The sequence below is a fragment of the Equus przewalskii genome, chromosome 15 (genome assembly GCF_037783145.1).
Source record: "Equus przewalskii isolate Varuska chromosome 15, EquPr2, whole genome shotgun sequence".
In the NCBI taxonomy this organism is placed as follows: Eukaryota; Metazoa; Chordata; class Mammalia; order Perissodactyla; family Equidae; genus Equus; species Equus przewalskii.
In genome coordinates, this window is record NC_091845.1 from 47974676 (window position 1) to 47989602 (window position 14927).

A 14927-nucleotide genomic window follows, 5' to 3' on the forward strand; every position below is an offset into this window, starting at 1 on the left:
TATGTAAATCCCAGGCCAACATGTGAGAGGTTTGCTATTTCATCTACCTGGTTGTAGTTCTTGCAGGGAAATTCTAGTGAAAGTTCCTTAAAGGAGCTCCTGAATGAGGAAGTGTGAACTCTGGGCTCCTCTGATGGCTGTTTGAAGGCCTGGGGCAATGAGGATAGTCCTCTGCAGACCATTCCCTTTCAGGGAAGGCTCAGAAGACCTTGACATCATCAATTCACTGTGATCCAGCAGAGAATAGAAAACCCACTTCATCAGACTGAGGTCAGGGAGCAAGGAGGCTGGGGAGTTTGGGGGAAGTCCTAGAAAATATGGGACACTGAGAAATTCTTTGCTGGCAACCATGAGAAACTGATCTCTCCAAAGAAAGGTTGCCTGGTTTGTATGTCCTTGAATTGGGACAAACTTAGGGTCACCAGGCCAAATGGGGACTGTGTATATAGAGGAAAATGGGGTATGAGTGGGAAGGACAAGAAAAGGGAAGAGAGATGAAGGAGTAAAAATACTCCAATATTTCTCCTTCTCCTTATGCCCCAGAATTCCAGGGGCTTCTTGGAGGCAGAGTCGTTGGAGGTGAGTTAACTGCTGGAGGCCTCCTTCTGCCTCAGAGTTGGATAGGAGACCTACGAGGCTGGCAGCAGGTCGGTGTGCTGCGGACAGTCCTGTGAGGACAGGCTCTGTTCCAGCCTGGGTGGATGTTCTAGGACCATCTCTTCTCAGCCTGGACCCTCCCTTAAATCAGAAGACATGATACTCATTTAGAGCTCTGCACACCCATGACCTCACGTGGCTGGTACTCTCAACAGTCATGCGAAGTATGTGTGGCTATCGTTAGCACTCTGCTGTATAGATGAGGAAACAAAAGCCTAGATGGGGAAGTCAGCCAGTGAGGGGTGGAGCTAGGACTCAAACCCAATGGGTCTTTCTATAGTCATGGGTCACTTCTTCTCTTTGGAAGCTTCCATTTTGAAGAGCTGTAGGGAAAGGGGTGCAGATGTGTCAGCAAGCAGACAGGAGGAGCTGGTACCTATCATTTTAGTCATTAAAACCCTGGCAAGTGTAGTTAAATGCACTATTAGCTAAAATATTTAAAGCAGTCATAAGAGGCATTAATAAAATATCAAAATCAAAGGGCACAGAAGCAGAGCCATATCATGCTACCTATTAATCTGGGGTGACCCACCTTAAGAAGAGGTTTGCTGTCTGCCCTAAAATTGTCTTTCTATCCAAAGGAGGGGTACAGAATCCCCAAAGTGGTTCTTGAGCTCCTGAGCTCATACCTTTGAAGAATCCTATGGCCCATTTCATTTTGTTATGGAGGCATTGGAAAATATCCTAGTCCACACTTTTCCCTGCAGCCGGATGGCCAGCAGACAAGTAAGTTCCAGCAACTCGATGAAGGAAGATTGATGATTGGCAGTGGCTGAAGTTCTAGCACCTCAGTCAAGGCAGCACCCATTCTGCTGTCTTGGGCCTGGGTGACAAGGCCTGTCTTTCCTGTCTGAGAACAAGCTGAATTACATGTCAAGTATGCTTTCACAAATCTGAAAGGAGCAGTGGCACAGTGAGACCAGGATGACCCTTGTTCTGTGAAGGCTTTTGTAGCTAACAGCCTTGGGGACACATAAGTGGACAGCCAGGTTACAGTTAAATGGAAAGAGGGAGGTCTGGGGGTTGATGTGAGAAGCCTATGAGTGATAGGTTGTTGTCCAGGGGCTGCTTCATTCCCAGAGCCCAGGAAGATGTGCTAGAAGGAAATGGGCATGGGTTTGATATTTTTCAATGGGGCCCAATTGTGCAATTTGGGTGGGACAATGCATCATTTGGCAGGTCTGTCCTGAGTTTGGCATCCCTGGACCTACCTACTAAAGGCCAGTAGAGCCTCTGTTCATTGTAACAGACAACCAAAAACACCCACATGCTTTTCCAGATGCGTTCTATAGGGCCTCCCCTGCCGGTTGAGAACTACAGGCAGATTTGCCTTTATATGCACAGAAGGAATGGCAGAGCAAGTCTAAAAACCTTGGTGACTTTTTTGTTAAAGATCCTCAAGATCAGAATTGACTGGCAGACTATCTCATGTAGAACCGCTCAGGCCTAACAATGTGGACTCTCTAGGTCCCTGACTATGCTAAGATTTGTTACAAAGTTTTCATTAGTAATCAAAATAATTTAAAATAATCTGCTGAATGGGAATGTTCAATACTTCCATGTCTTCCAGTTCTGTTCTAGTTCTTATCTCCATGGATACATACCGTAGGGTACAATATGAAGGGTTTTGTTTGCCCCAGTTGTTACTCTTCACCTCTATTTTTTTTTTTTTTTTTTTGCAGGGCCTATGTTCTCCATTTCTGGAGCCTCCAGAGTATTCCACTGGGTGAACAGTCCAAAACCCACCAATTATTTTGGGACTCTGAGTGAGACCCAGGCCACATGGGGGGATCTGTTGGCTTCCAGAGTCATTGTAGGCTGGTCAGAAAATACCATGGGCCTCAGAATGACAGCTCTCCAGTCAGAAGCTGTGGTATCATGATAAGCCAAGCCGTGCCTCAAATCATGGTTCCACTGAAGTTTCTCTAAATGAACTCATGATAAATATTGTTGTGTCACTGCATGTAATTTATATTGTGTTTTGTTGTCTTGCAGACATTCATGGTGTTGAACAAAAAGAGAACAATCTACCGCTTCAGTGCCAAACGTGCCTTGTTCATTTTTGGGCCTTTCAATTCAATCCGAGGCTTAGCCATTAGAATCTCAGTCCATTCATATCCTTTTCTTGCATCTTTTACTAAGTCTAGGTCATGTGGAAAGTGCATGAGCCCCAAGATGTTCACGTGTTTTTTGAGTGGAAACAGTTCATTTTTTCAACTAATACTGGCTGAGTGCCTATTGCTATGCGGCAGGGGCTGTGTTAGTGCTGGGGGTCAACAAGGCGTGGTCCCCGCTCTGGGATCCTTTGGCTTCAGAAGGAGATGGGTCAAAAGGCAGGCAATTTCTTTAGTCAGATGGGCAGTCTGGAAGTGGTAGTGTGGAGAGATACCACTGTGCTTTGGAGGCATCAAGGATGACTTCCTGGAGAAAGGAACATCTAAGTTGAGACCCAAATAAATGATGTAAACTGGCAACCTGTGCACTGTATGTAGTTGATAAATGTGTTGTGTTGGACCTACACAGTGTTTAAAACTTTTTGGAAACGCTCTCTAATGTTAAACATCCAGATTTCCAGCTTCTTTTGAAAAGTGGAACCTCTGTCAAGGCCAGGCCTGCATTCCTACCTGGAAAAAATCTGTGTGGTGAGAAACCACTGCCTCTTTTAGAGGGGACCTGCAAGCTCTGCTTCGTCATGTCTCCACCTCTCTCTGTGACCAACATCAGCCCGTTTCACCCATTTATATGATTTGCCGGGCTCTTAAGACTTCGAGTTCACAACCTCAATCTTAAAGGATAAAGACAAGTGGGAATTACTGAGCGTGTCTGATGTGTGCAGGGGGTGGGGAGACAGTAGGTAGTTTTAGACTTGGGGCAGTGAAAAGGACATGGATTGGTAGACATAATGATGTATTGAGGAGAATGGGAGGGAATAACTATGTAGGTTGGGTTCCCTAGAAGCAGAGCCCCAGATGTGGATTCTTATTTAAGTGATTTAGTAAGGGAATGCTCTCTGGAGGAGGAAAAAGGGAAGCAGCCTGGAGCAAAAGGGGGAGCCAAACAAGGATGGGGTCTCAGCTGAGACTGCGTCAGCATGAGCCCACGGGAAGCTCCTGCGCACGAATTGTGTCACAGAGCTGCCCTGCCCGGAAGCAAGGGGCCAGATTTTTGTAAGTCTGTCCATCAGACGTGTGAAAGGCGGTTGTAGCCCTCCAGGTGAGGAGGCTGCCATTCGCCGAGGACAGATCTTCAGGGGAGGGGACAGCTGTGAGTTGTTCTCAGCCAACATTTATGGTTAGAGGACAGGAGCACCTGCAGAAAAGGATACCTGGAGGGCTGCCCACAGCCTCCACTACAACGACTCATGACACGTGCCGTCCTGGAGTGTAGCTGCCTTAACGGACACCGCTCACATTGTTCAGCATGTTCATCATCTGCACCGTCATCATCAACTGCGTGTTCATGGCCACAGCTAGTGAGAAGGACAGGAGTAATAAAGATGCCGACAATGCCGAGTAAGTGTTCACCCTGAATTCGTCTGTCCTAAGTTTTTAAACAAATAGACCTAAAAGAATTGTGATTACATCAGAGTTTAGATAGAGAAAGAAAAAATCACAAATAACCCCAGTTCCTCAACACAAATGCTAGCAGTCAGTTTTATATATATGTATCTACAATTGTCTTTAAAGGCTACTTGAAATTACATTTGTAATAAACAGCACATACAAATTTTATGTCTAGCTTTTAAGTGGTTTTCTTTGTGCTTACATGGGCTTTCTAGGAGTCCATTTTGATGGCTATACAATATTTTGTCTAGTGAATAAACCATAATTTACTTAACCACTCTAGTATTTTACTACTGTAAATAGCGTTGCAACAAGCATCTCTTTGCATAAAGCTACTCTCTGTGTATCAATTTACTCATTATCAAAATACTCTGTATTCTAATAACCAGTCATGCTTGATTTTTGCCAGCATTGCAGTTTTTTTTCATTAACTTATGAAGTTAAAAATATTTGCATTTCCTTAATTTCCAGATGGAAACTTTTTTGTTTTAGTTTGTGAATTGTGTATTCCCATCTTTGCCCATGTGTCATGTTTTTTTTCCTGGTCAGTTTGAGTGAATTCTTTGTAAAATTAAAATATTAACTTTTTGTAATATTTAATTGGCTACTTAGACACGTAAGTTGATGTTTTTAACTTAGAAACTTCTATATTTTGATTAAAAAATCCTAGTTTTTCTGGTTTAACACATTTACTTAATCTTTCAGGAATATACTGAATAATAAATTGAATAAAAAATAAGAGGCCATTTATTTCTATCACATATTTAACTATGTGATAGAAACCACCAAAATCAAAATATGAAGCATTCCGGCCACCCTAAAAAGTTTCCACATGCCTCTTTGCAATCTCCTACTCCCTACTCCCAAACCCAGGCAAATACTGATATGCTTTCTGTTACTCTAGACTAGTTTTGCCTTTTCTAGAATTTCGTATGATTCTATATGCCACAATGGACACCTCTGGGAATAGAAACCATCCTAGTAGCATCACTGAGGAAAATGGTCTCTCCTCTGGAGAGTTGACTGTTTCATGTGAGGAGCTGACTGAGAGTGCAGGCGCTGCTGCTCATTGTTTTACTGCAGCATCCCTGGAAGGCTTTGTGGTCAACAGAGTGGGACCCATGAAGGAGACAGATCCAGGAGCGGGCATTGCTCCCTTAGCAGTGGTTTGCCCTACCCAGCACTTCTGGAAAGATGCAATGAGTCCTCTCTTCCCATTAACAGGAAGCAGTGGCCCAACTGGAAGCTAATTTGCTTGAAGGCCATTTTCACTATTAAAATACTCATAAGGCAGAGATATGAAAGAAGCCTTGTCTAGGCTGTAGGGAATTAGAGAGGCTGGGGTTGGGGGGTAGGGTGGTAGGAGAAGCAGCTGCTCTCACCTGGCAGCATTTGGATGGCAGAAGATGCATGAAAGTGGGAGTGGGAGGAGGCTGGTAAAAATGTCCTCCTCCGGAACAGGGGCTGGCACTGTGGCCGAGTGGTTAAGTTCACGCGCCCTGCTTCGGTGGCCCAGAGTTTCACTGGTTCGGATCCTAGGAGTGGACATGGCACCGCTCGTCAGGCCACCTTGAGGCAGCATCCCAAATGCTACAACTAGAAGGACCCACAAGTAAAAACAGACAACTATGTACTGGGGGAATTTGGGGAGAAAAAGCAATAAAAAAAAATCCTCATAAAAGGAGGCATGCAGCTGAGTGACTGGTTAAGCCTACGGGGGAGAGTTTCTCCAGTTTTCTTTGGTTAGAAAACTTTTCCATGAGGAAATTGACTCCAAGTTAATAGCTCTCAGAGAATGAATTCAGAAGTCCTCTAGGACAGGCAGTGGTGTTCTGTTAACCTAGCTGGGCATCACCCATGGCGCTGACTGGAAACCCTAACTATGCCTGAGCTGACAGTGACACACTCTGGAGGACCTCATTTGCCTGGTGGGTTGGGGTCTCCCCGTCATGGAGCTCCCCAGCCCTGCTTCCTGCTGGTGGGCATGGCGCTACTCCATATCAGATGTCATCTTGCTTTGCCTGTCCCGTTGGCCAGGCTTCTGTTGGAAAAGAGAGAATGGTGGTGGTGGGAGGTGGGAGGCTAGATGGCCAAGCACAAGTGGCAGTCAGGGGCTGCTCTCTCATTTGCTCGAGATCTAGATGAAGATTTGTGAAATCCCACAAGTCTGCAATTACAGCCTTTTTTCAAAATACCTATAACTTTATAAATTATACCTGAGTTTAAAAGATGGTATTTCAGGGCAAAGATTAATTTATCTGCTATGTTCATTTGTCGCCTAAAAGATGAGCAGCTTAGAAAAAGGCTGAAGCAGAGAGGAGCTTTTGCCTGTGGCAGCCTCATGACCACTTCTGCTCTTGGACTTGGCTGCTTTGGGAGTTTTCAGGTTCCCAAAACCTTGATTCATTAGCTTTGAGGGCTAACAGTGGGTGGATATTCTACCAGTAAATGTCCTCTTCTTTTACTCTGAATCAACGGATTGTTTCTGTCCCCAAAGTGGAACCAGTGTGTGTTGTGTGTGTGTGTGTGCACATGTGCACACAGATGCAGCATTTTTGACAGCTTGGGATTATTACAAGAGAGGTAGGATATTGGGGGGGGGTTTGGAGGAGGGGGAAGGGGAAGAGGGGAAATAAATTAGATGGCAGAACATGATGAAGGACTCAGGGAAGAAAATGGAAATCGTTTTTTAAAAAATTGTGGTAAAATAGACATTAGGTAAAATTTACCATCTTAACCATTTTTAGAAGTATACAGTTCACTGATATTAAGTACCAAATAGTTGTGCAACCATTACTACCATCCGTCTCCAGAACTCTTTTCATCTTGCAAAACTGAAACTTCATCCATTAAGCAATAACTGCCTGTTCTGCCCTCCCCTCCAGTCCCTAGCAACCGCCATTTTCCTTCCTGTCTCTACCTGTTTGACTACTCTAGGTGCCTCATATAAGTGGAATCACATAGTGTTTGTTTCCTGGTAAATGGTCTATTTTTCTTAGCATAATGACATCAAGGTTCATCCACGTCATAGTATGTGACAGGATTTCCTTCCTTTTTAAGGCCCAATAATATTCCATTGTATGTATATACCACATTTTATTGATCTATTTATCTGTCAATGGACATATGGGTTGCTTCTACCTCTTGGTTGTTGTGAATAGTGCTGCTATGAACATGTGTGTGTAAATAACTCTTTGAGACTCTGCTTTCAATTCTTCTGTATACATACCCAGAAGTGGGATTGCTAGATTATATGGCAATTCTACTTTTAATTTTTTGAGAAACCTCCATGCTGTTTTTCATGGTGGTTGCACCATTTTACAATCCTACCAATAGTGTACAAGTGTACCAATTTCACCACATCCTCGCCAACGCTAGTTGTTTTTCGTTTTTTTAAAAGTAGCCATCCTAATGAGTATGAGATGATATCTCATCGTGGTTTTGATTTACATTGCCCTCATGATTAGTGATATTAAACATCTTTTCGTATGCTTTTTGGTCATTTGTGTATCGTCTTTGGAGAAATGTCTGTTCAAGTTATTTGGCCATTTTTAAATTGGATTATTTGATTTTTTTGTTGTTGGGTTATAGGAGTCCTTTATATTTTCCAGATATTAACCTCTCGTCAGATATATGATTTGCAAATATTTTCTTCTAGGAGTTTTATAGTTTTTGCCCTTACATGTAGCTCTTTCAACCATTTTGAGTTAATTTTTGTACGTAGTGTAAGGTAAGCATCCAACTTCATTCTTTGGTATGTGAATATTGAGCTCTCCCAACACCATGTGTAGAAAAGACTGTCCTTTTTTCATTGAATAGTCTTGGCACCCTTGTTGAGACTCATTTGACCCTATATGCAAGGGCTTATTCTGGGCTCTCTATTCTACTCCAGTGGTCTTTATGTCTGTGTTTATGCCAGTACCACACTATTTTGATTACTTTAGCTTTGTGATAAGTTTTGATATAAGAACGTGTGAGATCTCCAACTTTGTTCTTTTCTTTCAAGATTGTTTTGGCTACTCAGGGTCCCTTGAAATTCCATGTGAATTTCAGGATTGAGTTTTTATTTGTGCAAAAAATGTCATTGAGATTTTGATAGGGTTTACATTGATTGGGATTGCTTACTACTCACTTTGAGTAGTATGAACATCTTAACAATATTAAATCTTCTAATCCATGAACATGGGATGTGGAAAGATTCAGTTTTTAGCCTCATCATTTACTCTCTTTGTTCCTTTGCCATTGTCCCCTTCTGTACATCAGAGTGACAACTCTAGAATACCCGTGACAAACTACAACCCCCACATATTGGCCGAAACTACTCTCAAGAATATGGCCATGAAGCTAGGCATTGAAAATCAGCTTTACAACTTTATACATGGGCTTGTTTCTCAGAAATTCTAAATACCGAAACTTGCTTGAGGAGCTTGCCTTTCTGAACTCTGGTTTGCTGAAGACCAGCATGTTAATCATCAGATTGAAATAGAGTAAAACCCATTAAGGCCAGATAAGACAGATGGGCTCTCTGCTTTTCACATCACTTATCATGTTCCTTCTTGTTCTGAATGATTTGCTTTGTAGGTATGTCTTCACTGGGATTTATATTTTTGAAGCTTTGATAAAAATATTGGCAAGAGGTTTTGTTCTGGATGAGTTTTCTTTCCTTCGAGATCCATGGAACTGGCTGGACTCCATTGTCATTGCAACAGCGTAAGAATATTAAAGATTTTATTGAAGAGACTTGGGGTAGGAAAGAAGCCCCTTGGCTCCCATCAGGGCTCTGTATGTATCCATGTGAGTGGCTGAGTATGGCCCAGTAATGCCTAGAGGTTTGAGTACAGTGTTGGTTGGTCCTGAACAGCACCATGTAGCCAACTGGCCAGAGGCTTCCATGCATAAATCCATTTCTAGGTCAATACTCCTGTTTTCGTTCCTTCAGCCGTTCACTCACCAAACACTGGCCTGTTATGGGCCAGGCTCTATGCAAGATATAGGGTTTGCGATAATGAAAAAAAATCAGACATGGTCTTCACTCTCTTGAAGCTCACAGTTCAGAGGGGAAGAGAAACAATTAATGACCATTACAATCTCGTATAGGATGAGTGCTAGGATAGGAGCTACGCGTGTATTGGGCTGTCAGAGCATGTAGGAAGAACCAAGGAATCTAAAAATTCTTTCACTATTATAAGATCACAAAGAGTTTCTCTCATGTTTTCTTCTAGAAGTTTTATAGTTTTGGCTGTTTTGTTTAAGTCCATGGTCCATTTTGAGAGAGCTGAAGTTCTTCCTGAAAGAGAGGACATCAATTTGGCATCTGAACTGTGAGACGGAGTCAGCAAAATAAAAAGCAAGAAGAACAATGGCTCATTGCCAGTACAGTAATAATAAACCTAACATTACTTAATTTGTGCCAGCCATTGTTTCAAGCACTTTGCATGTATTTTTCTGTTTAATATTCACAAAAGCCCTTTGATGTAGCTGCTATTAATTTTAGAGTCTTACATTTGAAGTTCAATGATTGGGTGCTCTTGGTTATTGAAAGGTGGTGTAGTGCAGTGGGGAAAAGTGCAGGCTCTGGAGCCAGACCTGCTAGCTTCCTTTCGGGCTTGACTATGCGGTGAGACCTCAGGAAGTGCACTGGGGCCTGCAACTTGACAGCCAGCCAATAAATGTTTGAGTTGATTTTTTTTTATTCATGGATATAGCCACAATTGAATGCACTATTTCAAAGAATCCTCGTCTATGTCCAAGTATAAAAATTAGCTGAGAACAGCTTCGTATGCAATCTATGGTCTATAACAGTAGAAAGTAGTATTTCCAGACCCTGAGATAAAGATGGGGCTGGGAAGGTGAGGCTGCAGGCTTCACCTTGGTGGACACAGGCCCCAGGCCATGCTTACCTGTGGCCTTTGTGGAGATATGCTCTGCAGCCACAGCACTGAGCAAGCCTGGGCTTTCTCTGTGCTTTGTCTTGTAGGTTTGTGTCATATTCGCCAAATAAGTTCAGTGGGATCAGTCTGTCATCCCTGCGTACCTTTAGAGTGTTCAGAGCATTGAAGGCAATTTCAGTAGTTTCGGGTAAGTCACTCTAACTTTTAACACTGGCTTTTAGTGGGAGAGAATGTTGTTTTATAGTTAAAATTTCTCAATATGTCTTGTAAACCAAAAACAAACAAACTGTTTTACTTATTTATTTGATCATTCAACAAATATGTCTTAAGAGCCTAATATGTCCAGACACTGTGCTAGCTGTTTGGATGTATCAGTGAGCAAACAGACAAAGATCCTCGCCCTTGTGGAGTTTACATTCTGGGTGGGGAATAGGGAGACAGTCACTAAGCAATAACTCTCATAAATAAGTAAACTATATATCATGTTAGAAAGTGACATGTGCCATGGAAAAATAAAATGGAAAAGTAGACAACTTGAGGGCTATTGGAAGTCACAGGGGTTAGAGGAAGCAGGTTGTGATCTTAAATAGAGTGGTCAGAATAGGTGTCACTGAGAAGGTGAGATGTGAGCAGATATGGAGGCGGTGAGAGCGTTTCACAAGCAGATATATGGGAAAGAGTGTTCTGAGCATAGGACACCGCCAGTCAGAAGACTGAGGATTAGAAAAGATATGGATGGGGCTGGAGCAGACAGAGTGAGGGGCCAGGTGATAGAGGTGGGACCACCCAGGTGAAGGGGGGCCATCTAAGCACTGAGAGGACTTGGGCTTTGCTCTGAGAGTAATGGGAGCCATGTGAGGACTTTGAGCAGAGTAGTCACATGATCTGATTTATGTTTTAAAAGGCTTACTCTGGCTGTTGTATGGGAAATAGAATGTGAGGGATAAAAGGCAGAAGCAGGATAGGAGCAGAAGCAGACAGGAGGCTTAGTGGTCACCATGGAAATGTGCTGCTCAGATCTCCTGCTCTAGGGAGCACAGTTGACTAATGGTCCCAACTGCCACCTCTCTTGGTTCACCACTGCATTCATACCAGGATTGTACTTTCCCTGCATGTCCTGAAGGACATGGGACTCCTCTCATGGAGGACTTTGGTCCAGGGGCTCCCCAGCAACCTCATTGACACTTTCTCATAGCAGCACTACAGTCTGAGGCACTTCCTGTCCAAGCTTGCTTTCTTACCACTCTCCTTTCCCAGGTGTCAGCCCTGTGTCAGAGTCTGAGGCTCTTTCTGCCAACTCTACTCCCTCCCCTTTATTCTTCACAGGCTTTTCACCCACCAAATCTCTTGCACATCTAATCACAGAGTATCTGCTTCTCAGAGAACCCAAACTGATGCAAAAGGCCACTGCTATAATCTGCGCAAGACATGGTGGGGCCCTCAGATCAGGTAGTGGTAGAGGAGTTGTTGGACAGTGATCAGATTCTGTATAAATTTGAAGGTAAAAGTATAGCATTTCCTGATAGGTTGATTGTATGTGTGGTGTGAGCAAAAGAAAAAAGTCAAGAATGAGTAGAGGTTTTTGGCCTGAGTGACTGGAAATAAGGAGTCATCATTGCCTGAAATAGAGAAGGCTGTGAAAGGAGTGGATCTTGGGGGTCAGATTAAGATTTAGCCTGGACATGTTCTGTTTGAGATGGCTTTGAGACATCCAGGTGAAAGTATCAAGTAGGCAATTAAATATACAAGTCTGGAGTTCAGGGAACTGTCTGGGCTGGAGATAATCATTTTGGAAATTATGAGCCTATGCATGCTATTTAGAGCTATGAAATCTGATGAGATTACCAACGGAGTGAGCAAAGATAGAGAATAGAAAAGCACCCAGGACCAAGTGCTGGGGCACTGCAACCTTAAAGGGGAGGGAAGAAGAGCAACCAGCAAAGGAGATGAGCAGGAGCCACGAGTGAAGTAGGAAGGAAAGCAAAGGTAGTCTCCTGGAAGCCAGGTAAGGAAGGCGCTCTGAATCAGGATGAAGCCAAAGATGTGTTGTGACTGTCAATTCCAGTTTATCAAAAATGAGGTTATTATGGCAGACCTTTTTCCTCTTCTTCCTCTTTCCTTTCTTTTACAAAAAAAAAAAAAATCTTTGTTAAAAAATATTCCCTCTCTGGAGTCCTTTCTCTCCTCCCTTTTTTTTCCCTCCTCTTCTAGTATTTTCTGTCAATGGCTTAGCTCTAATACCAAAACTACAGGCAATTTGGATATTTTCAAACAGAGGCAGTGGATTATTTTTTTTTGAAACTCCACAAAAGCAATTGCATAGTGATAAAGAAACTGGCAGTCAGAAGGACACTTAGGTAGAATTTGTCCCTCCTCCTCCCTCTCTCTCTCTTTTGCAAGATTGACCGTGGTTTCCTGGCGGATTTAGGGGCTTTCTGCATGAGCTGTGTCCCTGGTATTTTCATACCGGTCAAATATACATTCAGGCAGTCACTTAGTAGCCTTAGTGTCTCCTTCCCCTCTAAGCAAGTGAACGTAGTCTACATTTTGACTCATGAACACATGAGATCCCTGGATCCTTTTTGGAAGTAAAGATGTGATGTACAATCTTCTATGGGACCATGTAAAACTTATTCAGGAATCACAAACATCTTTCATCCAAATTGTGTTGCTTTAGAGAAGACTCTAGCCTCTTTTTATAGATTAAAATCAAGCTTGGATGAGGTGTAGTAACTTCTTGTTTGGCTGCAACTGGGGACATAGTGAATGTCCCAGTTTGGCCTCAAGGCTCCTCCCCTTGTGGCCTCACACTTTGTGGGAAGGTCATCCAGTGTAGGCTTAGCCTCCTATTGGATGCTGCCTTGTGTTCTCAAGTCTACTGTTCATGGCCTACACTGGTCAGTTGAAACTTTCACTTAGTGTCATCTCACACATTACAACTCAAATCTGGTTGTTTATCTCTCCAGCTGTGTTGGGAGCAGAGCCAAAAACTCAGTGGTGTAATGGGGCTGACTTGTTCTGGCTCCCCAGCAGACTGTGCACATCTCTTTCCAACTCTGCATCCAGGGATGTCATGTTGGTATCTTGAAACCAGCTGAGGGAGAGGGGTGTGTGGAGAGAGAAGAGGAATCTCTGCTATAGAATTCAGCAAACAAGGAAAGCTATGAATGCTACAAACGAAGACTTTCCCCATACACCTCCAACCCCCACTCAGAGAGCTGATGTTAAATATTTACCAGCATACTGCAAGATTATGTCCTTCTTAGTTTAGAACTTTGTCTGCCTAACAGTGTGCCATGGACACAGTAGGTCCTTAGTAAGTATTTCTTGAATGAATGAAATAAAGACCCCTGTTATAACTAGTAACCTGAGTTTTTTCCTAGGACATCCTCATATTTGGATCCAGACAAAGCTCCTCCTCTCCTTCTTCCAGCTCCCTGCCCCTCAAGTTGGCTATGTCTCATGGCACCTCAAGTACCTTGTAATAGTTAGTGACTAGTAAAACTTAAATACAACTCTAACTCCTTCTCTAGGGTGGCCTCACTTTGGCCTTAATGCTGCATGTGACCCCCAGCTGTGGAGGTGCCTGCACAGCTGTCATCAAGTTATGCCTTATGCCTGTGTGGCATGTTTCTGCTCGAAGTCTTCTCATTTGCTCTTCAGAGCAACCCTGTGACAGATGTAGAGCAGGGCGAAGAGATCAAGTCCTAGACTGGTGGACCACTCGATGACAGACAGCTTCTAAGGCATAGAGTTGGAATAGAACTCATGGCATCAGAATCCTAGGTCAGGCCAGTTTCCAATTCCAGCCTACAATCAGACAAGGCCTTGGCTGCTCCCTCCCATGTCTGCCCCTTGCCTGTGTCTGGTGTGTGTATGAGTAGGGGCATCTCCCCACACTTGTTCTCCTTCTCAGGTTTGAAGGTCATTGTTGGGGCCTTGCTGCGCTCTGTGAGGAAGCTTGTCAATGTGATGATCCTGACTCTCTTTTGCCTCAGCATTTTCGCCCTGGTAGGTCAGCAGCTCTTCATGGGAAATTTGAGCCAGAGATGTGTCAAGAAGTCCTGTAAGAATTCCAGTAACCTTGACGGTAAATACCCCATCTTTCACTCCTTAGCTTGTGCATGGTTAACTTTTATTTATCCTCACTCACACTGTCTACATATCTGCATTACAAAGTCTCCTATGAGCAAGGGATGACTTCATGCATCCAGGCTTCTCAGGCAGACAGATGCCTTTCTTAGAGAATTGACTCATTCTTTGGGTTTCCATGGAGAAGGAAAAGCCTGAAGCCACATCCACAAAAGCAATGTCAGCACCTATGCTTTCCCACATAAATCTCTGCCCACTTCTTTGTCATGTTTTGCAGAAGTTTTCAGAATGCTCGAATTTGGCCAAAGGGAACCAGAAACTTCCCAGCCCCCTTTTCGAGTATTTCCTCCAGTAGCATCACTTGTTTCTATGTCGCTCCCTCTCCACACTGAGGTCAACCCTACACCAATTTGATGTGTCCTGAATCTCATGTGGCTACACTTTCTCCATGTCTTTCTTGGTTTATGAGCTTCTCATGGGCTGAGACTGTGTCCAGCTTCCCTCAGGAGGTGATTTCTGGTTTGGTTTTATGACCTGAGGGGCAAAGTGGTGGTGGTGCACTGCTTCCTCCTCCTACTTCTCCTTCCTTCTTCCCTTCCCTCCTTTTCTCTTGCTCCTTCCTGATGGCTTAGGCTCCAGTTCCTCTCTGGACATCCACTTCCATCATTTTAGAGAGTTCTGAACCATCTGTTTCAAGCATAATCTGGCATATTTGCTATTCTTT

The 14927-nt window shown here is 43.5% G+C and overlaps 1 protein-coding gene across 3 annotated transcripts in view; it reads left to right on the plus strand.

Moving 5' to 3' along the window:
• The window catches only part of SCN11A (sodium voltage-gated channel alpha subunit 11), a 146255-nt gene that overhangs the window by 70279 nt on the left and 61049 nt on the right, over positions 1-14927 (plus strand). For 2 of the 3 annotated variants that reach the window (XM_070577209.1, XM_070577210.1), the window contains exons 3-7: positions 2653-2770; positions 4067-4169; positions 8802-8930; positions 10198-10298; positions 14028-14201. In XM_070577209.1, the coding sequence (XP_070433310.1) occupies positions 2653-2770; positions 4067-4169; positions 8802-8930; positions 10198-10298; positions 14028-14201 (625 nt within the window). Of the gene's footprint in view, positions 1-2652; positions 2772-4066; positions 4170-8801; positions 8931-10197; positions 10299-14027; positions 14202-14927 lie in introns of all 3 variants that reach the window. The other variant, XM_008530272.2, reaches the window with a different exon arrangement.